This window comes from Heptranchias perlo, chromosome 1, assembly GCF_035084215.1.
Source record: "Heptranchias perlo isolate sHepPer1 chromosome 1, sHepPer1.hap1, whole genome shotgun sequence".
Lineage (NCBI taxonomy): Eukaryota > Metazoa > Chordata > Chondrichthyes > Hexanchiformes > Hexanchidae > Heptranchias > Heptranchias perlo.
Genome location: NC_090325.1, coordinates 56,845,726 through 56,867,222, shown reverse-complemented (window position 1 = coordinate 56,867,222; position 21,497 = coordinate 56,845,726). Strand labels below are relative to the sequence as shown.

The following is a 21,497-nucleotide window of genomic DNA, read 5'->3' as shown; positions in this document are numbered from 1 at the left end:
GTTCTCAAATTTATCCCAATTTTTAAAAATTTTTCGGAATCAACTCTTTCACGTTAATTTGAACTGAGTTATACAGGGCTCCAAGGATGTATTATTTTTCATTCAAATATACTAACCGTAAAAGGGTCCTATTTTTCAAGCAAGGAAAGGCTAACTAAAGCTGCTAGTTACTTACTTTGCCTGCTGTTGCAAGATGTTTAGATCTTGCTGGATAAGTTTGATTGCCACTTTTTTGTCTGACAGACTAGTTCCAACAATATCTGGAACAGGAGGTTTCACACGCTGTATGGACACCGTAGGTACCGGGGCCTCGTGGGTCTTCAGATTGCTAAAGATTCTGTCTTTTGCTAAAGTGGAAAGAAAACTACCATCATTATCATTAGTATTTGGGGGAAACAAACTACAATGGTCAATTATAATACTTGTTATTAGCAAGTCTATAGAATCACAAGTGTCATTATTTTCCACGATTTTGTGAATTATGGTACTTTCTCCAAAATGTAACTCCCTGCATGAAAACCAGGTCTCAGCAATAGTTTCCTAAAACCTGTTTTCTGGGCACTGTTTTCAAGTTGGTGCTAATTCTGGAATCAAATTGATTTGTATAAAATCTAAATGCAATAATTGTGAATTGATGAACTATAGTTTAAAGATAAAATAACAGATTCTCATGGCATCCCTGCCTCTTCTAGAACTTCATATAACTTCCTAAATATTGTAACCATTGCTGGCAGGACAGCAAACATTAATGAATCAAACTTTTCTATAAATCAAGAGCTTTTAGAAGCTCTCCCCTCTTTGAATACTGTTAATAGGCTCATATGATTAAACAAATTGTTTAAGGTAACGCATATTGGTACAGGAAATCTGTATACAATGGACAGGGCCTTTTACGAAATGGGCTATACATAGATGGATTTCCACTGGCAACAGTGAAAAATGAAAATAATTTGGAACTGATTGATCATATACTAAGAGTATCCAGACAATGGTACACAATTTTGGAATTCAAGCTAAGCCAATTAAAAGTCAATCTTTTTTTGCACAAAGGGTTATTAGAATGTGAAACATGCTGCTTCTGAAGACTGTAGATGCAAAATCAATTGAATGATTTAAAAGAGAGATATTTACTTGGAAAGTGATTGTATTAGGGATATGGAGAAAAGACAGGGAATTGAGATTAAAAATACAAGGCTGCCATTGTTAACAAAATGGCAGAGCAAGCTTGATAATCTGCTCCTGTTTCTAAATCCCATGTGAGGCTGTTGTTAATGAAGTAAATCAGGACCTCAGGTGCATCTCAACAGCATTGAATTACAAATCTAAACAGGTTACTTTAACTCTTTATAGTCCATTGGAGGATAAAGGGAATGGATATCAATATAAATAGATTTTTTAACTTCAATGGTGATCACAGATTACTGGACATAATTACAAAATAGTCAAGCCGAATGTAAGACAGATTTATAGATTGTTTTCCCTCTAGGAGTGACTGATGAGTGGAGTTGAATGATTATTTGGCTAAATAAATTTAAATAAAGATAATTGAATGATTTATGCAGTGCCATGAGGCACATTATTCAGGATGAGGAAATATCTGGAGGAGCTTCAGTTTTGTCTTCTTGGAAATTTTACTTAAGTTTAATTGCCTCCCTCATGAAATTTATATAAGAGGCCATGACAAGCAAATGTACCTAGTGGATTGGAGGGAATGACTTTGATGGGACAAATCATATTTCCTATTGCACAACTTATGATTGGGCACAATTCCAGAAGTAATAACACAGGTAACAAGATCAGCAGTGGAGTGGCTATACTGAAAACCGTACTGGCAATCATAGATTTGACTAGAATTTTCGAAGTGACAAGATAATGGGGAAGTTAACAGTAGCTCTGTAATTTTAGAAACAATAGGTCAATAGTTACATTAAGAGAAGTCACATTTCTTGTATTTAAGAATATCAGCAAATTTTCAAGAAGGAAAAATGGACTGGTGCAGGAAGGACTGAAGAGATGGTCAGGCAAGTTTGGAGCTAATCATTTTGACAACAGGAAGGATACAAAGGAACAGGAGGAACAGGAATAGGCCATTTAGCCCCTCTAGCCTGTTCCGACAGTCAATGAGATCATGGCTGATCTGTGACCTAACTCTATGTACCCGCCTTAGTCCCATATCCCTTAATACCTTTGGTTAACAAAAATCTGTCAACCTCAGATTTAAAATTAACTGAGCTAGCATCAACTGCCGTTTGCAGAAGAGCGTCCAGATTTCTTCCACCCTTTGCGTGTAGAATTGTTTCCTAACTTCACTCCTGAAAGTCCTGGCTCTAATTTTTAGGCTATGTCCCCTAGTCCTAGACTCCCCAACCAGCAGAAATAGTTTCTCTTTATCAACCCTATCAGTTCCCCCTAATATCTTGAAAACTTCAATCAAATCACCCCTTTATCTTCTAAATTCCAGGGGATACAACCCTAGTTTGTAATCTTGCCTTGTAATTTAATCCTTGGAGTCCAGGTATCATTCTAGTAAATCTACGCTGTACTCCCTCCAAGGCCAATATATCCTTCCTAAGTTGTGGTGCCCAGAACTGAACACAGTACTCTGGTGTGGTATAACCAGGGCTTCGAATAGCTGTAGCATAACTTCTACCCCTCCCCCCCCTTGTATTCTAATCCTCTAAATTATTTTCTGTATCTGTCCATGATATTTTAATGATCTATGCACATGGATCCCTAAGGCTCCACTGTTTTGAGCTTTTCACCATTCAGAAAGTACACTGATGTATCCTTTTTAGGTCCAAAGTGGATGACCTCACACTTGCCTACATCGAAATTCATTTACAACAGTTTTGCCCATTCACTTAATCTATTAATATCTCTGTAATTTTATGCTTCCATCTACACTGCTTACAATGCTGCCTATCTTTGAGTCATCGGTGAACTTGGATGTGTGGCTTTTTATCCCGCCATCTAAGTCATTAATAAATACAATGAATAGTTGAGGCCCCAACACAGATCCCTGTGGGACATCACTAGTCACATCCTGCCAATTTGAATACCTGCCCATTATCCCTACTCTGTCTCCTGCCGCTCAGCCAATTTCCTAACCAGGTCAGTAACTTGCCCTCAATTCCATGAACTTCAACTTTAGCCAACAGTCTCTTACAAGGGACTTTATAGAATGCCTTCTGGAAGTCCATATAAACAACATTCATAGACATTCCCCTGTCTACTACTTCAGTCACCTCTTCAAAAAAATTAAATCAGGTTCGTCAGGCATTACCTACCCTTTATAAATCCATGCTGGCTCTCATTGATCAGCTGAAAATTTTCAAGGTGTTCAGTCACTGTCCTTAATTATGACTCTTGTAATTTCCTGACAACAGATGTAAGGGTACTGGTCTATAATTCCCTGGTTTGCCTCTCTCGCCTTTCTTAAATAGCGGAGTGACATGTGCAATTTTCCAATCTAAGGGAACGGTTTCTGAATTGAGAGAACTTTGGAAGATTATAGTTAGGGCACCTGCAATGTTCTCACCTACTTCCTTTAAAACCCTGGGATGGAAACCATCTGGTCCTGGGGATTTGTCACTCTTTAATGTCATTATTTTCTTCATTACTGTTAATTTGCTCACATTAATTATGGTGAGTCCCCATCCCTGATTCAAAATTAGTTTCCTTGGGGTGTCTGGTCTGCTATCCTCTTCCTCCAGTGTAAATACTGACGCAAAGTAATTATTTATCATGTTCGCCATTTCCTTATACTCATTTGCAATATCACCATTTTTAAAGGGCCCACATTGTTCTTGACCACTCTCTTTTTCCTAATATAACTGTAAAATTTTTGGTATTGATTTTGATATCCCTTGCAAGTTTCTTTTCATACTCTCTTTTTGTAGCTCTATCTGTTTTGTCACCCTTTGTTGTTCTTTGTACCCCGCCCAGTCACAAGGATCTGTGCTACATTTTGCATTTTTGTATGCTTTTGCTTTTAATTTTATGTTGACCCTTACCTCTTTTGTCTTCCATGGCTGTTTTTTTTGGCAAATACAGCTCTTGCCCCTTAGGGGTATAAACTGGTTCTGTATCGTGTTAAATTACACCTCCCACTGATCTTCTGTCGTTTTACCCATTAACAGATTTGCCCAGTTTATTGTGGACAGCCTCTGTCTCATCCCATTGAAGTCAGCCTTACCTAAATGTAGAACCTTAGTAGCTGATATGGGTTTCTCCCTTTCAAACACAATGTTGAACTCTATCATATTATGATCGTTATTAGATAAATGTTCACGCACAGTTAGGCTGTTAACTAAATCTGGCTCATTACTCATTATTAAATCTAATATGGCCTGCCCCCTTGTTGGTTCTAGAACATATTTTTGCAGAAAGCTGACCTGATCACAAGAAATTTGCTACCTTTCTGACATGAGCTCATCTGCTTATCCCAGTCAATATGAAAGTTAAAATCCCCTATTAAAACCACTCTGCCTTTGCTACATGATAGTCTAATTTCTGCATTTATACAATCTGCCACTTCACAGCTGCTACCAGGGGTCCTATACACAACTCTCACTACAGTCTTAAATCCTTTTCTATTTCTTAATTCTACCCATAAAGTCTCCACTGCCTGCTTACCTCTCGTTATATCCTCTTTTATCATTGAAGTAATTTCATCCTTAATCACTAAGGCTACTCCTCCCCCTCTACCAGTTTCCCTAGCCTTCCTATAGACCTTGTAACCTGCTATATTCAGTTCCCAGTCCTGACCATCTTGCAGCCATGTCTCAGTAATGGCTACCATGATGTACCCTCTAAGATGAATTTGGGCCTGCAATTTATTCAATTTGTTCCTTATACTCCGTGCGTTTGCATAAAGAAAGCTTGTTTGGGCCATATACCCTACCATGTCCTTCTGCACTAATGTTGTTTTTCTCACACATTTCTTATTTCTCTTTCCTAATTTAATTACTTTACATCTTTTAGTTTTCCCTTTACCTATAGTGCCTAAAGCATAATTTCTATCACTCTACTCTCTTTTTCATTTGTTTTAGAATTATTATTTATACTACCTTTTCCACCTGAGCCCCCCCTCCCTCCCTCCCTCCCATTTACTAGTTTAAAGTCCTTGTGACCACCCTATTTATCCTTTCTGCTAGGACCCTGGTCCCAGCCCGGTTCAGGTAGAGCCTGTTCCAACGGTACAGTTCCTTCCTGTTACCATCAGTTCAGAGACCTTTGCCAACCCATTTCTGGCAATGGAAATAGGCATTGCAGACCTGTTTACCAGCACCTATCTGCTGTCAGGAAATTGACTTATGGTATCCCTTCAGCATTCACCTGGGATTTTTATTTATACAAGTGGATCTCCTATGGTGTCGCACATGGTAAGTCAGAAAATATAGTCTCTCTCTCTCAACTGTCTTCATATTTTTCTTGGTCTCTCCCCCCTTCTGCTTCTGTCCTCTTCTATCTCTTTTCTGCTTCTATCCCCCTAAATCTTTTTGCTTCACCTTTTGTCCTCTTCTGTCTTCATGTGTTTTTCTTTTCTATCAGGTGGGAGGTGGTGGGTTACATCACATGTCGGGGAAAGGCGCCACTAATGGCTTCAGGCTGCTTTTTTTGGTGGGTCTTGCAGGGAAATTGTGCCTCTCAGAAGCTCCCTTCCCATCCTCTCCCCTCCTTGTACATTTGACCATGTATCCCCAATTCCTTTGCCTTCCCCCTAACCCCTCATTCCCACCATTATCCATACTCTTTCTTTGTTGAACTTCCTGCTCAGCCCTGTATTCTCCCCACCCGTTTGCTCAACTATTACCCATCTCATCCTTAACACACCACCTGTTTTCCTCCTCCCCTTCCTTACCCTCTAATTCGTTTTCCTTAAGGAGGCTTTGTTTGCTTTCAGGAAAAGGTAAGATACTGTCTTTTTTTCTCAGGTGTAAGCAATTAAGAATCTCTGTCTTACAGGTGTTAGCAATTACAATATTTACATTTTCTAATTGTCAACAAAACAGATGAGATGAATTAGAAGCTTTCTGTTGGCTTCAAAATTCAACTTTTAAAATAAAATTCAACATTAGCACAAGGAAAAAGACAATCTCTTTTGGCTTAATGTGCTTTTTGAAGTTTATAGAACACAAAACATAAATTACACCTGATGTGTAATAACATTCAACCTCTCCATTCTCTACACTTACTACCCATGTCCTAAATCCTGGAATGCAATGTTGCTTCCCAAATATGTTCCCACCTCCACCTGTTCCAGAACCTACAATATGGATTCTGCCCTACCCGTAGCACGAAGGCTGCAATGATCAAAGCCACAAATGACAGATTGAGACTGTGACTTAATGTTTCTCCTTGTCCATGTCAGCCTCTTCACCACCTTTGACTACTCCATCTTTCTCCAATGTTTCTTCTCAATAATCCATCACTCTAGCACTGCTCTCTCATGGTTCCTGTCATATCTGTCACGGTGCAGACATTAGGGCCAGGTTTTTCACCTTTGTGCTTGCTGGCCTGTGACTTCCCTCCCATTCATTTTAATGGAGAGGAAAATTACAGGCTGGCAAGCACAGAAGTGGAAAACCTTGGTCTACACTTTCTCTAAGAGATCCTCCTCCCCTGCACGAATGGTTACTTCAGATGTATTGCATATATTTAGATGTGACTTTTTGGCAATATCATCTGTAAGCACAGGATGAACTTCAGCATGTACAATGACAACGCCCAGCTTTCACTCTCTGCCTCACCCATCAACTCCAGGGATGCGACTACGTTTCTGACTGCTCAAGAGATTTTTCCCTAAACTTCTCCGCTTTGCCATTTGTCTATCTGCTTTCTACAGCCTATTAAAAACTCTTCTATTGAACAGCTCCCACTTTAATTTCCTGTTCTTTTTTGCTCATGCTTGATGCCCACCTTTCTTCTGCTCTGTCAAGTACACAGAAGATTTCCTTTATGGGAAGAGTAATATAGAAATCCAACTTCTTGTTGTATTGTGCATAAACCAACATATTTTTCCTACCAGTTTTTTATTAACACTGTACATAGTTACATTTCTTAACAACATTGTCATTATTATTTATCTCAACATAGAGCTTTGAAACACTTGCCTAAAAATGGATCACAAAAGTTATTAATATTTGACGTTCTTCTATAAGTCGCAGAAGGCTCATACTGGAGCTGGATCCAGAGATTAATCATCTCATGGAGCTCATGCTTAATACGCTCATTGTCAACATATTCAGTCCAAAGATCCTAGATAAACAGAAAACAAAGTCAGATTAAAATAATTAAATTCTGAAGTCTTATACACAATTCTATTCAATTAGCTTTATTTTACTTCCTATTTTCTGTTTAGTGATTTCAATGGATTCAAATTTGGTAAGCATGAAGAATTACCTGTTGGTTCTGCATGAGCTTGGCCAATCTGTGTGTATCATACTGCACAGGCAGAGAAGGCAAATAAAGATCAGTTTTTTGTAGATTCATATCCTCCAGCCAAAAGGCAAAAACATGGAAAAGCCTATAAAAAGTAAGAACAAATGTGCATTTTTGTAGCACCTTATCATGTCTCAGAACAAAGTGCTTCACATACAATGAATTGCTTTTGAACAGCAGTAAATGTCATTAAGTAGGTAAACGACAGCATCTTTGTGCACAGCAATATCCCACAAACAACAATGAGATAAAATGACCAATTAATCTTAGTGGTGTTGTTTGGGTAGAAATCAACATTCTTTGAATATAACCTACTCTTAATTCAGCATCTGAAAATTCATTTTTAACACTAGATTCCTACTTTGTTGCTATTATTGGATAATTTAAATTTCTTTAGTGCCATGAGATTTCAGCATCCATAGTGAGAAAGGAAGAAATGGAAAAGACCAGAGCAACAATATCTCAGTAACATGGTAAGAAAGGACAGGAGGGACACAACTGAGAAAGAATGGAAAGACGGTTCATGGCCATAAGGGGGAAATACAGAGATACACCAAACAAACTACGAACTGTCATGGATCCTACCCACCCATTTAATCTTCGACATTCTGCATAAATATTCCCTCATCTCCAAAAGGTAATCAAGCAAAGCTCTGAAATACCCATTCCTCCCCAATATCCAGTATTCAAGCCTGGCCTGTTATCCTCCCCAGAATAAGTTTTGTCTTATGGACTGTACCTCCTACCAGATGAATAAGTGACACTGGCTGTGGAAAAGGCTGTGATGCTTCCTCTTTATTTTCTGTGGTGATAAGAGGTGCAAGTGAGAATACAATAGAGGAATAAAATTGCAGTAGTAAAATCATTTTATACCTGAGCAATTCTTTGTGCAGTTCTGGTGAAGTCATGGATTCAGACAGGCGACTTCCAAAATTCTCATTCAATGATAAGGTATCTTCAACACGATCCACATTCTTCTGGATCTTTACAGCCTTACTAGCTGCATGATGAAAATCTGCTATTTCGATAAGACGCTTTTTCATTTCTTTCAACAAGTTAGAGTGTGAGGTGCTATGGAAATAACGTTTTCCAATACAGCCACTTACAGGCAATCTGAAGCAAAAAAAAACTATTACATTTTCTTTCAAGTACAATGATTACAATTAAAATTGTTTTCATACAGTTACAGTGAGACTTCATATACACATCATAGGCCCTAATTTTCCACAGAAGTATCATTTGATTCTTATGATGTTTACATATTTGAAAGAGAAATATTTAATTGCAACTAAGCAGCAATTTAGGACACAGACAATCATAGAATCTTACAGCTCAGAAGGAGGTCATTCAGACCAACATGCCTGTACTAGCTCCTTGAAAAAGCTATCCAATTAGTTACACTTCCCTGCTCTTTCCTCATAGACCTGCAAATTTTTCTTTTTCAAGTATATATCCAATTCCCTTTCGAAAGTTACTATTGAATCTGCTTCCACCACCCTTTCAGGTAGTGCATTCCAGATCATAACAACTCTCTGCATAAAAAATGTTCTCCTCATCTCCACCCGAATATTTCACAGAAATCTGTGTGCTGTGGTTTGGATTTCCTTGCATGAGGTAAATATGTAATTCCAGTATGGCATAAAATACTTTTATTTACAAATAAATTACAAGGATAAACTGATGCCATTCTGTGTATGTTTGTCGTTCAGTGGAAGAAGATGATAAACCAAAATGTACAATACTTCAAATTAAAAATGCATTTTTTTTGGTATGTATTCAAACTGAAAGAATGGTTCTCCTGCTAATGAGACTTCAATATCTGTCCTGGTATATGGGAAAACTAACCAATAGCAATCATCCTTTGTGATTGCAACTGTAACACTTTATCCTTGTCTCCTCAATCTTTCCATGGACAACCACTTCATCCTGCCCGTTGGTACTGCCCTCACTTGGTTCCACTCCTATCTGTGCTATCTCAGCTGGTATACCTGCAATGACTTCTGCTCTAACCTCCCGAAAGTCACCTAGGGCATTCTCCAAGGCAATATCCTTGGCGCTTTCCTTTTCTCATTTACAAGCTGCCCCTTAGTAACATTATCTGTAGGAATCAGGTTAGCTTTCATACGCATGCTGATGGTACCCAGCTCTCTCTCTCCGTGACCACTCTTGGGTTGTCAGACATTAAATTGTGGATGAACTAAAACTTTACAAAAAATAGTAGCAAGACTGAAGACATCTTATTCAATTGGCATCAAAACTCCGCATTCTATCCTACAATCCCATCCCCATCTGTTCGCTCACTCTGAAGCCTACACGCAGAACATCAGTGTCCTATTTGATTGTGATGAGCTTCAAACCCTATATCCCATCCATCACCAAGATGTTCCTATTTTCACCTCTGCAACATTGCCTACCTCCCACCCACTATTAAACCCTCATCCATGGCATTGTCACTTTCTGGCTTGACTTCTCCAACGTTCTCCATGCTGGCCATCAAAATTCCAACCCACATAAATTTCAACTCATTCAAAACTCCACCACTGGCATCCTCATCTTTCACCCTTGTCCTCGTTGACCTCCACTGGCTCTCCATTACTTAATATGTTGAATTCAAAATCCTCTCATTTACAAATCTCTCCATTTCAACCTCCTCCAGGTCCAGGTGCCAGAGTGTAACTCTGTTCTTCCAACTCTGGTCTCCTGTGCATCCCACACCCTCTGCTTCACCCTCAGTGACAAAGTCTTCAGCCATCAAAGCCCTACACTCTAAGTCTCTCTCCAAAAATTTCTAGCTTGCTTCCAGTACTTCCTATCTTCAAAAGCCTCCTCAATATCTATCACTTCATTCATGCCTTTGTCTGCCCCTAAAACTTATGTTGATGCTATTTATTTTTCCTTAGCAAATGTCTCAAGGCACTTAAAGTTAAAGATCCTATGTAAACGCAAGTTGTTCCTAATTTACCATTTATTCATGTGTAATCAGTTCATAGAACTGAGGTTTTGGTTTGCAGCACAGATTTGCAACAAGAATGTCAAACAAGCTATTCACAGGATATGATAGAATAGCATTTATGGTACTGGACTAGGAACCAGTGAGTTCAATTGCCACCATGGCAACATTTAATTCAATGGGCCCGATATTAGGAGGGAGGCGGGTTGGCAGCAGGGGGTCGACTGGACGCGTGGGTAACGCGCCCAGTGAATACGGGGTGCTCTGCACGCAATTGCAGCCTAATCGAAGGCACTTACCTTGGCTTCCGGGTTTCCCGTTTTAGACCTACGCAGCGGGCGCACTACACACCCGCATCACAGACTGTCAGCAGGAGGAGCCCTATTTAAAGGGGCAGTCCTCCAATGCTCCTCCTGCAGCAAACAACCAATTTAGGAGCATGGAGCAGGCCAGAGGCAAGGCTGCTCCAAGGTTATCTGACTCCTCACTCCAAGTGTTGCTCGATGGGATGAGGAGTAGGAGGGAAATTCTTTTCCTATCGGATGGCAGGAGGTGTCCTCGCTCCACCACCAAGAAGGCCTGACTGAAGGTGGCTGAGGAGGTCACCAGCAGTGGCAATGTGTCTAGAACCTGGGTGCAGTGCAGGAAGAGATTTAATGACCTAACCAGGTCAGCCAAAGTGAGTATACTTACACATTCTCCCACACTCCGTCTTCCACATCACCTCCACCACCACACAACCCCTTCTGCACTGCCATCACAACGCTCTCACATCACTCCTCACATCCACTCAACTATCATCCTCACCTTGCCTGCACGTACTCACCGCCCCAGTTCCCATTCGAACACTACCACGCAACCCAATCTTCATACAATCTCATGGCTATGTCTCACACGCACCCTCCCATGCATCTCCTTCACGCTCAACTCAACCCACACCAATTTATGCAGCGGGTCACCATGCAACCATCACTCAATCATGCCTCTCTGTGTTTTGCCTTGATAGGAGAAGAGATGCCAGAATGCCCGGGAGAGGGCAAGGACCGGAGGGGGCCCGCCACACCAGGTGGTCTTAACAGATGCGGAGCAGCAGGCACACGAGATAAGCCGCACGCTGGAGTGCCTGTCTGTGGCGGATGCCGAGACTGGGAGTGCACAAGTGACTGGTGACAGAAATCTAACACTCAGCACTCATGATAGCGAATGATCTTAGCATCACTTGGGATCTGCAGCACCTCAACATCTGTCCACATGCTTAATATTGCTTTCTGTTCTCTTGCAGGCCCATCTGCGACCGCCGTGACTGTGGAGGGCGATTCCTCAGAGGACCTGCAGGCCTCTGAGGGTCCATCGTCACACCTGAGCCATCCATCCACCAGTGCAGATATACACACCTCGGTGGGTCCCCGTCCTCATTTAGTTGGGCTTGCACAAGGTGAGTCACCACGCACGTGAGCACGAGCAGACCCTGGTGGCAGGGGCAGCAGTGGAGAGTCCGCGTCGGTGGGAGCACTCTTCTCCAGGCTCTGCTTAGCTGGACCCAGATGCTGAACTCTGGGGGCCACCGTGAAAAGGAGAGTCATCGAGGGGCAGCAGCACATTGCCGAGGTACTGGAACAGGTGCCACGCGCACTCTCCACAATCGCGCAGAGGATGGAGGAGTCCAACTCCTGCCTGCGTGGAATACCGTCACAGGGACGTGAAGGCATCTCTGAGATAGTGTCGCGGGTAGTTGCAGGAATGTTTGCGATGGAGGAAAGGCTAGCCTCCATCGAGCATCAAGCACGGCTCAACGAGTCCATTCAAGCCCTGACAACGGCCGTTCGGATTCAGGGTGAGCAACATTCTGCCGCCTTAAACAGGCTGACAGATACCTTACAACTGGCCTGCCAAGGCTTCTCACAAGACCTCCAAGCTGTCGGTCCAGCAGGGTGGAAGGAGTGATGTGAGCCTGGGCCAGGAGAGGGATGATGGTGAAAGGGAACATGGAAGTGGGGATGCCACTCAAATCGCTCCCACGTCTCACCCGTTGCACCCCTCTCAACCAGTACCCGCAGCAATGCTGCCCCTCTCCAGGTGGCCGAGTCTGCCCCTGCACAGGTGCAGGTGGAGCAGTCTTTGGAGGGGCCCTCACGGGCACTGAAACCCAGAGGGCGTCCGCGCAAAGCATCTCATTGGTCAGGGCATGGACAAGAGCAACCTGCCACTACCTCTGCTGCAGCCACAGGGGTAGCACCACGTAGGGGTTCCCGTAAACGTAAGGCGAAGGATTTGTGAGCACAAAGGGGATGCACAGGGTTGAAAGACGAAATGTCATGTTTTTCATTTATTTTCCTTTGTTTGGCAAAAAATCATAAAAATTGTTATCACCACTACTGCCACGTCTTTGAAAATCTTGTCTGGTTTGTGCAATAATGCCCTTTCCTGAGGATCACCATGAAGACCCACACCTGATGCCACCCATTGTGTCACTGCAGAGTGGGTGTAGGTGTATTTGCAGGGCTCTTTTGTGCAGACGACTGAGAGACGCCGGCCACGTCCCTGGTGGCACCCTGGAAGGATGCGGAGGAGAAGTTGTTGAGGGCAGTGGTGACTTTGACAACGACAGGTAAGAAGATGGTGCTCGGGCCAGCCGGGAGCAGCTCGGCATCAAGGAGGCTGCAGATGTCTACGACTACATGTCGAGTGACTCTGAGTCTCCGTGTGCACTGCTGCTCAGAGAGGTCCAGGATTCTGAGCCTCGGTCTGTAGACCCTGTGGCGAGGGTAGTGCCTTCTGCGACGCATCTCTCTCTGCGGTTGCCCTCCCTCCTGCTGTGCAGGTGGATGTGTCACAGCACTGTGTTGTGAGCTCCACGTGTCAGAGGTGGACGGCGTGGCTGCCGACGCTGTTCATCCTCCGAGGAGGCCATGACTGTAGCTATGGCGGCCCCCATCTGCAAGATGTACGTTTGAGGGGGCCCGAACGGTAGATAAATGTGTCTGCACACCAGGGTTGAGGTTGCAAGGTTGTGAATTTTATTGTTAGGAGGAGGGCGGTGGAGGCCAAACTTTGTCCAAAGTGGCAGATTCCAGCCCCCACCTGTCAAATGGACTTTGCACTGCTACATGCTGGTGGCTGCAACACGTCCATTTCAACTGGGAGTGTTTCCCCCAGTACGGGAAACAGTCTCAGTTGATATGAAAATCCTACCCCTCCTAAAATATCATGTCAATTAGGTCTGCAAACGACCTGAAGTACCTACTTAATTGGTTAAAGTGGGAAGCCTGCGGGAGTCCACATGCAGGGGCTGCAGGCGCACGTAAGCGCGTCACTGGGGAACCCGGAAGTGGGCGGGTTGGAGCCGGGCTCCAGACCCGCCCCAGGAATCCCCAATTTTCGGAGTCCCCCCGCCATGAACCTGCCGGCTTGGAGGTCTGAAAATTGAGCCCAATAAATCTGGTAACTTGTGGGCTGCCACCAGAAAGAATGGCCACAAAGCTTTGGATTGTTATAATAACCTAGCTGGTTCACCACGTCAGAGTGGAATTTCACTCCAGAATTATAGTGTCACTTTTGCAGAAAATGCTTGTGTTACAAAGGTGACATATACCTGTACCCCAAAATATATTTTACCACTTCAATTCACAGCCTCTTAATTTTTTTAAAATCTAGAATTTGTACAGTTGTGCAATCCCAATCAGCCTTTTTGCCCCTACTCTGAAGTAACATGGAAACATAGAAAATAGGAGCAAGAGTAGGCCATTCGGCCCTTTGGGCCTGCTCCGCCATTCAAAATGATCATGGCTGATCGTCTAACTCAGTACCCTGTTCCCGCTTTTTCCCCATATCCCTTAATCCCTTTAGCATTAAGAAATATACCTGCCTCCTTCTTGAATACATCTAATGACTTGGCCTCCATTGCCTTCTGTGGTAGAGAATTCCACAGGTTCACCACCCTCTGACTGAAGAAATTTCTCCTCATCTCGGTTCTAAATGGCATACCCCGTATCCTGAGACTGTGACCCCTGGTTCTGGACTCCCCAGCTATCGGGAACACCCTCCCTGCATCTAGTCTGTCTAGTCCCGTTAGAATTTTATATGTTTCGATGAGATCACCTCTCATTCTTCTAAACTCTAGTGAATATAGGCCTAGTCGACCCAATCTCTCCTCATACGTCAGTCCTGCCATCCCAGGAATCAGTCTGGTAAACCTTCGTTGCACTCCCTCCATGGCAAGGACATCCTTCCTCAGATAAGGAGACCAAAACTGCACACAATACTCCAGGATATGGTCTCACCAAGGCCCTGTATAACTGCAGTAAGACATCCCTGCTCCTGTGTTCAAATCCTCTTGCAATGAAGGCCAACATACCATTCGCCTTCCTAACTGCTTGCTGCACCTGAATGCTCACTTTCAGCGACTGGTGTACAGGGACACCCAGGTCTCGTTGCACCTCCCCTTTTCCCAATCTACCACCATTCAGATAATAATCTGTCTTTCTGTTTTTACAACCAAGTGGATAACCTCACATTTATCCACGTTATACTGCATCTGCAATGTTCTTGCCCACTCACCCAACTTGTCTAAATCACATTAGAGCCTCTTTGCAGCCTCCTCACAGCTCATATTCCACCCCAGCTTTGTGTCGTCTGCAAACTTGGAAATGTCACATTTAGTTCCCTCATCCAAATCATTGATATATATTGTGAATAGCTGGGGCCCAAGCACTGATCCCTGCGGTACCCCACTAGTCACTGCCTGCCACCCGGAAAAAGACCCGTTTATTCCTACTCTCTGTTTCCTGTCTGTCAACCAATTCTCAATCCATGCCAGTATATTCCCCCCAATCCCATGTGCTTTAATTTTGCACACTAACCTTTTGTGTGGGACTTTATCAAAAGCCTTCTGAAAATCCAAATACACCATATCCACTGGTTCTCCCATGATGGAATGACAGAAATGGTAGAGAAAACAGAAATGGAAAGGCCACGGAAATTGAAAAAAAATTAAAATATACTCTGTTGCTCCTCGCAAAGCACTTGGATTTGCACTTGGTTTGTTCTTCTCTTGGTCTGAAGTCAAAGAATGGGTAACAGCTTTTTTCATAGCTGAGAAAGGGGCAATCTGAAGCTGAAAAATGGGGAGCAGAGGCACAATCCGAGGCTGAAGAGGAGGCAGCAGCAGACTGCATTTTTTATAGCCAGGAATGCAGCTATAGGAATGGGGCTTTAAAAAAAGAGAAAAGGCACAGGAACAGGCCTTGGGCGAGTGTAAAAAAGAAAGTGTTTAAAAACAGAAAAAGTAGCTAAGAGGTTAAGTGGGGAAGGCAACAGGCTATTTATATATTTTAAAGAAGTTTAAAAACATTTAAAAATTCTAAAATAAAGTTAAAAACTGTAGCCAATCTCTGAATGTGCAAAAAATTGAGAAAGGATTAGGCAGATGGAGTTTGGAGAGAGACTTCACCTGGTGACTAGAGCCTGCAACTACATCACGACAGCTACCATAAAATTGAATGAGAAATGTTGACATGTTGACAAAACACTGATAAAAAAGAGCAATTAAAAATTGACAGCAGGAAATAAGATTTGTGAACAGGTGTGCACCTTATGCAAGATTTTAAATTAATACATACCAAATATGTATTATTTGATAGTCAATATCCCTTAAAAAATGTCATACCTGAAGAATCAGAGGAACCCAAGAAAAATAATTTTAAGAAGTGCTTAAAATTACCCAAACTCTGGTCCAGGTCGGTGAAGGTACAGAAAGAAGAATTTCTGCCAGATGAGTGGGAGAAGTGGGTGATCTGCAGGAGTAGCTAAAGCCTGATGGGCCCAGCGATAGATCATGAGCCGCTGGATGGATGGCACAACTGGGAACTTTAAGTGGCTTTGGGCCTTCTGTAAATAAAACAGATAAGGAGTCATACATTCATTGCCCACATATTTCTAAGACTTATAAAGAACTAAGTGTTATGTTTAAGTGTTGCAAAACAAACTAAAAATAGTTAATGCAAAAATCTGTAGTTGACCGCTGAGACAATTTTATCACTGAATAAAATAAAAATAGGTGAGAATAAAATGTAATACTACGACATAAAAATAACACTGAGAAAAACAACAAACTAGTGGGATCTTTTTTCAAATGCATTCTCCACGTGTTGCTAGAGTGGGACCAGCCTTGTACTGTTTGTTGGGGGGGGGGGGGGGGGGTGTAGAAATTTGACGGGATTCATAAGGGACAACTTTCCTTTAAGGAACATCATCCATGTGCCTTCCGACCCATGCCCTGTGCATAAGGTGAATCTTACTGTTTACTTTGACATAAAGGAGCTTGAGTATAAACAGAGCAAGACTCAATGGCCATGCAATTGCCTGCTGGCTATTTTCCTCCCGTTCATTTTAATGGGCAGGGAAATCGCAGAGCAGAATACACCTGTCAATACAAGAACTCTAGTTAAGTACATGCTGTAAATACACGGTAGGTCCATCAGCATTTGGAAAGAGGAAAGGATTAACATTTTGAGTGGATACCCTCTGTCAAAACTGAGTTCTGACAAAAGGTCTTTATGGTGTTTACATACCTTTTCTTTACAATTGCTCTGAACCTGTGTATTTTTATTTCAGATTTTCAGCATCTGCAGGTATTTCTTTTCATGCTTATTCTGCTTTATTTTAGAAGTCGGAGAGGAAACAGACCACTTAAGGGACTGACATCATTGAATCCTATTGCAGACCCAAATTTGTAACATCTACATTTCTTTAAAATTCCATTCAGGCCATCAGTGGGAGGTGCCAGTATGAGACAATGAGTGGTGTTTAGCAGCAGTAAGGAAAGCTAACTAGATCTTGGCATATATAGCCAGAGAGCACAAATCCCAGGAGGTAGTAAGGAGTTTGTACAAAGCATTGGTATGGCTACAGCTGGGGCACTGTGTATAATTCTGGCCGTCATACTACAACAAGGATACCCAGGCACCAGAGGAAGTACACAAAAGGGCAACCAATCTGATACCTAGTTCAAAGGCATCTGAGCTATAAGAAGAGGTTGAAGAGCCCAGGATTGTTTACTTTGAAGAGAATACTTAGGGGAGATATTATTCAAGCATTTGAGAGCCTTACGAGAATAGATAAGTTGAACCTGGATAAGATATTTGAAACTGTCAGAAACTCTAGAACCAGGAGAACACAAGCTGAAGCTGAGAAGAGTGAAGGTGTTTAGACAGCTTTGGTTTATGTACATGGTGTTTAATATATGGAACAGTCTGCCCAGAGAGGTAGACTTAATGGAGAATTGGACAGATATTTGAGGGAGTGAACGATTAAAGATTATTAGTTTTTAGGACTGGCCAGATGGACTGCAGAGTCTTCTCTTGTTCTGCATTTTCCTGTGTTTCCGGAAAGGCAAGGTATTTCCATGATTATGGACGCAACCCCACTAATTCATCTCCTAATGTAAAGTTCTGCATAAATAGTTCCTGGCCATTGCATCTTTATCGATCAATGTAATTCAACCGCAGTCTACTACACTTCAACCCTGAAGCAAAGGAACCATTGTATAAGGGCTGCATTCTCAATCAGATAATCTGCTTTGGGTTTCTTCTACATATCCATTACTTTACAAGAGAGAGAAAAGTCTCTTTGGAGGCTTGATAATTGTATTCAACGATGCACATTGAACTATAGAAGACAAAAGCCTGGTTACACCTACATCATCTACGCCTCAGCATTTTAACAAACTGGATCATATTTCTCCTCAATCTTCTTTCCTCCAGTGAAAACAACAGGGGAACTTATGAATATTCGGTTTAAAAAAAAAGCTCATCACGCCCATCGTTTTTTGGTTGATTGTGATCGCACCTACCCACCATTTTACCATAACCCTCAACCCCTGTTCTCCAGGAACATCTTGTTACTTCTTGAAACAATCAACTGGTGGAGAATTTTTGCAATAATTGTGTTCAACAGCATATGTGTAAATAACAATGTATATTTTTAAAATACTATGGTATATGCTGGCAGAATATTTATACTGCACTCAACTGTATGATAGGCTATGCAACTTGATTCTTCCTCTGGTGATCACTGGAACTTAAAATGTCTGATGGATGCTTGAACATTTTGTGTGATCTGGCGCTAATGTGAAGGGTAGACTATCATACATTGCTGCTTGTGATGGACTTTCAAGAACCATGCAGCTGAAATGCTCCACCCTCTCTGCACAATGTAGAATTCAGGCTCAGCAATAGATCAGTGTGCTGGAATGATCAATCCATTCTTTTAAACTTAGGAGTAGCTGTGGCACTAACTGAAGATCTACCTGAATGCCCAGAAGCCAACTCCAGTGGAATACTGAGTTTTTGGCAAAACTCATAGCATAGAAAAGTTGAGATATAATGGTGAATCTATATAAAACCTTAGTAAGACCACAGTTGGAATGCGGAGCGCAGTTTTGGGCTCCAGACCATAGAAAAGATGTTGAGACAATAGACATGGTACAATGCAGATTCACTGCCTGGTATAAGTACAAATATGAAGAAAGACTTGAAAAATTGGGGATGTTTTCATTAGAACAGAGCAGATTAGGCTTTTTTAAATTATGAAGGGATGGGACAGAGTAGATAGAATCAGACTGGTTACAGTGAATGAGGGGTCCAGTATGAGGGAACAAAGATATAAGATTAAATGTAAGAGATTTAGGTAAGAGAGAAACTTTTTTTAAAAAAAAGAGGGTTGTAAAGCTGCGGAATGCACTACAGGAGTTGGTGATTGGAGCAGAGACCTTGTGCCCGATATTAGGAGGGAGGCGGGTTGGCAGCAGGGGCGGGGGTCGACTGGGCGCGTGGGTAACGTGCCCAGTGAAATCGGGGTGCTCCGCACGTGATCGCAGCCTAATTGAAGGTACTTACGCGTGCTTCCGGGTTTCCAGTTCCAGACCTGCGCAGCGGGTGCACTGCGCAACCGCATCACAGGCTGTCAGCAGGAGGAGCCCTATTTAAAAGGGCAGTCCTCTAATGCACCTCCTGCAGTAAAGAACCATTTTGGGAGCATGGAGCAGGCCAGAAGCAAGGCTGCTCCAAGGTTCTCTGACTCCTCACTCCAGGTGCTGCTCGATGGGGTGAGGAGGAGGAGGGAAATTTTGTTCCCATCTAATGGGAAGAGGTGGCCTCCCTCTGTCACCAAGAAGGCCTGGCTCGAGGTGGCAGAGGCGGTCACCAGCAGCAGCAACGTCTGCCGAACTTGGGTCCAGTGCAGGAAGCGCTTTAATGACCTAACCAGGTCAGTCAAAGTGAGTATACTTGCGCATTCTCCCACACTCCGTCTTCCACATTACCTCCACCACCACACAACTCCTTCTGCATTATCACCACAATGCTCTCGCATCACTCCTCACATCCACTCAACCATCATCCTCACCTTGCCTGCACATCGCCCCAGTTCCCATTCGAACACTACCACGCAACCCAATCCTCATACAATCTCATGGCTATGTCTCACACGCACCCTCCCATGCATCTCCCTCACGGTCGCCCACGTCAATTCATGCAGTGGGTCACTATGCAACCATCACTCAATCACGCCTCTGTGTTTTGCCTTGATAGGAGAAGTGATGCCAGAAGGCCCAGGAGAGGGATGATGGCGAAAGGGGACATGGAAGTGGGGACGCGGAAGTGGGGACGCCACTCAAAGCGCTTCCACGTCTCACCCGTTGCCCCCCTCTCAACCAGTATCCGCAATGCTGCCTCCTCTCCAGGGGGCAGAGTCTGCCCCTGCACAGGTGCAGGTGCAGCAGTCTTTGGAGGGGCCCTCACAGGCACCGAAACCCAGAGGGCGTCCGCGCAAAAGCATCTCATCGGTCAGGGCATGGACAAGAGCAACCTGCCATTACCTCTGCTGAAGCCACAGGGGTAGCACCACGTAGGGGTTCCCGTAAACGTAAGGCAAAGGTTTTGTGAGCACAAAGGGGATGCACAAGGGTGTAAGACAAAATGTCATGTTTTTGATTTACTTTCGTTTGTTTTGCAAAAAAACATTAAAATTTGTTATCACCACTACTGCCATGTCTTTGCAAATCTTGTCTGGTTTGTGCAATAATTCCCTTTCCTGAGGATCACCATGAAGACCCACACCTGATGCCACCCATTGTGCCACTGCAGAGTGGGTGTAGGTGTATTTGCAGGGCTCTTTTGTGCAGACGACAGAAATGCCGGCAATGTCCCCGGTGGAACCCTGGAAGGATGCGGAGAAGTTGTTGAGGGCAGTGGTGACTTTGACAGCGACAGGTAAGAAGATGGTGCTTGGGGCCAGCCGGGAGCAGCTCGGCATCAAGGAGGCTGCAGACGTCCATGACTATATGTCGAGTGACTCAGCCTCCGTGTGCACTGCTCCTCAGAGAGGTCCAGGAAGCTGAGCCTCGGTCTGTAGACCCTGTGGTGAGGTTAGTGCCTTCTGCGACGCATCTCTCTCTGCGGTTGCCCTCCCTCCTGCTGTGCAGGTGGATGTGTCACAGCACTGTGTTGTGGAGCTCCACGTGTCAGAGGTGGACGGTGTGGCCGGCGAGGCTGGTGATGCTGTTCGTCCTCCGAGGAGGTTGTAACTGTAGCTATGGTGGCCCCCATCCGGAAGTTTGAGGGGGTCCGCAAGGTAGGTAAATGTGTCTGCACACCAGGGTTGAGGTTGTAAGTTGGTGATTTTGTGTGTTAGGAGGAGGGTGGTGGAGGCCAAACTTTGTCCAAAGTGACAGAGTGGCCTCCTGCAATGAGTGAGGGTCTCCCCCCGCCTCACCTGTCAAATGGACCTTTGCAGCAACACATCCATTTCAACTGGGAGTGTATCCCCCAGTACGGGAAACACGCTCAGTTTGGATGAAAATCCCACCCCTCCTAAAATATCCTCCAAATCAGGTCTCCTAACGACCTGAAGTATCAAAATAATTGATTTAATTGGGATCCTGCCGGCTTTAATTGCCGGTGGGAGTCCCGCATGCGGGGGCTGCGCGCATCTAAGCGCGTCATTGGGGAAACCCGGAAGTGGGCGGCCTGGAGCTGGGCTCCGGACCCGCCCCGGGAATCCCCAATTTTCGGAGCCCCCCCGCCACGAACGGACCCGCTCGGCCATC

At 43.6% G+C, this 21,497-nt stretch overlaps 1 protein-coding gene across 1 annotated transcript in view; it reads right to left on the bottom strand.

The window, feature by feature from the left end:
* epg5 (ectopic P-granules autophagy protein 5 homolog (C. elegans)) overlaps positions 1–21,497 on the bottom strand; it is a 182,076-nt gene that overhangs the window by 89,562 nt on the left and 71,017 nt on the right. The window contains exons 22-26 of the mRNA XM_067985336.1: positions 16,113–16,279; positions 8,317–8,556; positions 7,405–7,528; positions 7,116–7,260; positions 176–347 (exon numbers count right to left, since the gene is read on the bottom strand). Coding sequence (XP_067841437.1) covers positions 176–347; positions 7,116–7,260; positions 7,405–7,528; positions 8,317–8,556; positions 16,113–16,279 — 848 coding nt within the window. The remainder of the gene's footprint in view (positions 1–175; positions 348–7,115; positions 7,261–7,404; positions 7,529–8,316; positions 8,557–16,112; positions 16,280–21,497) is intronic.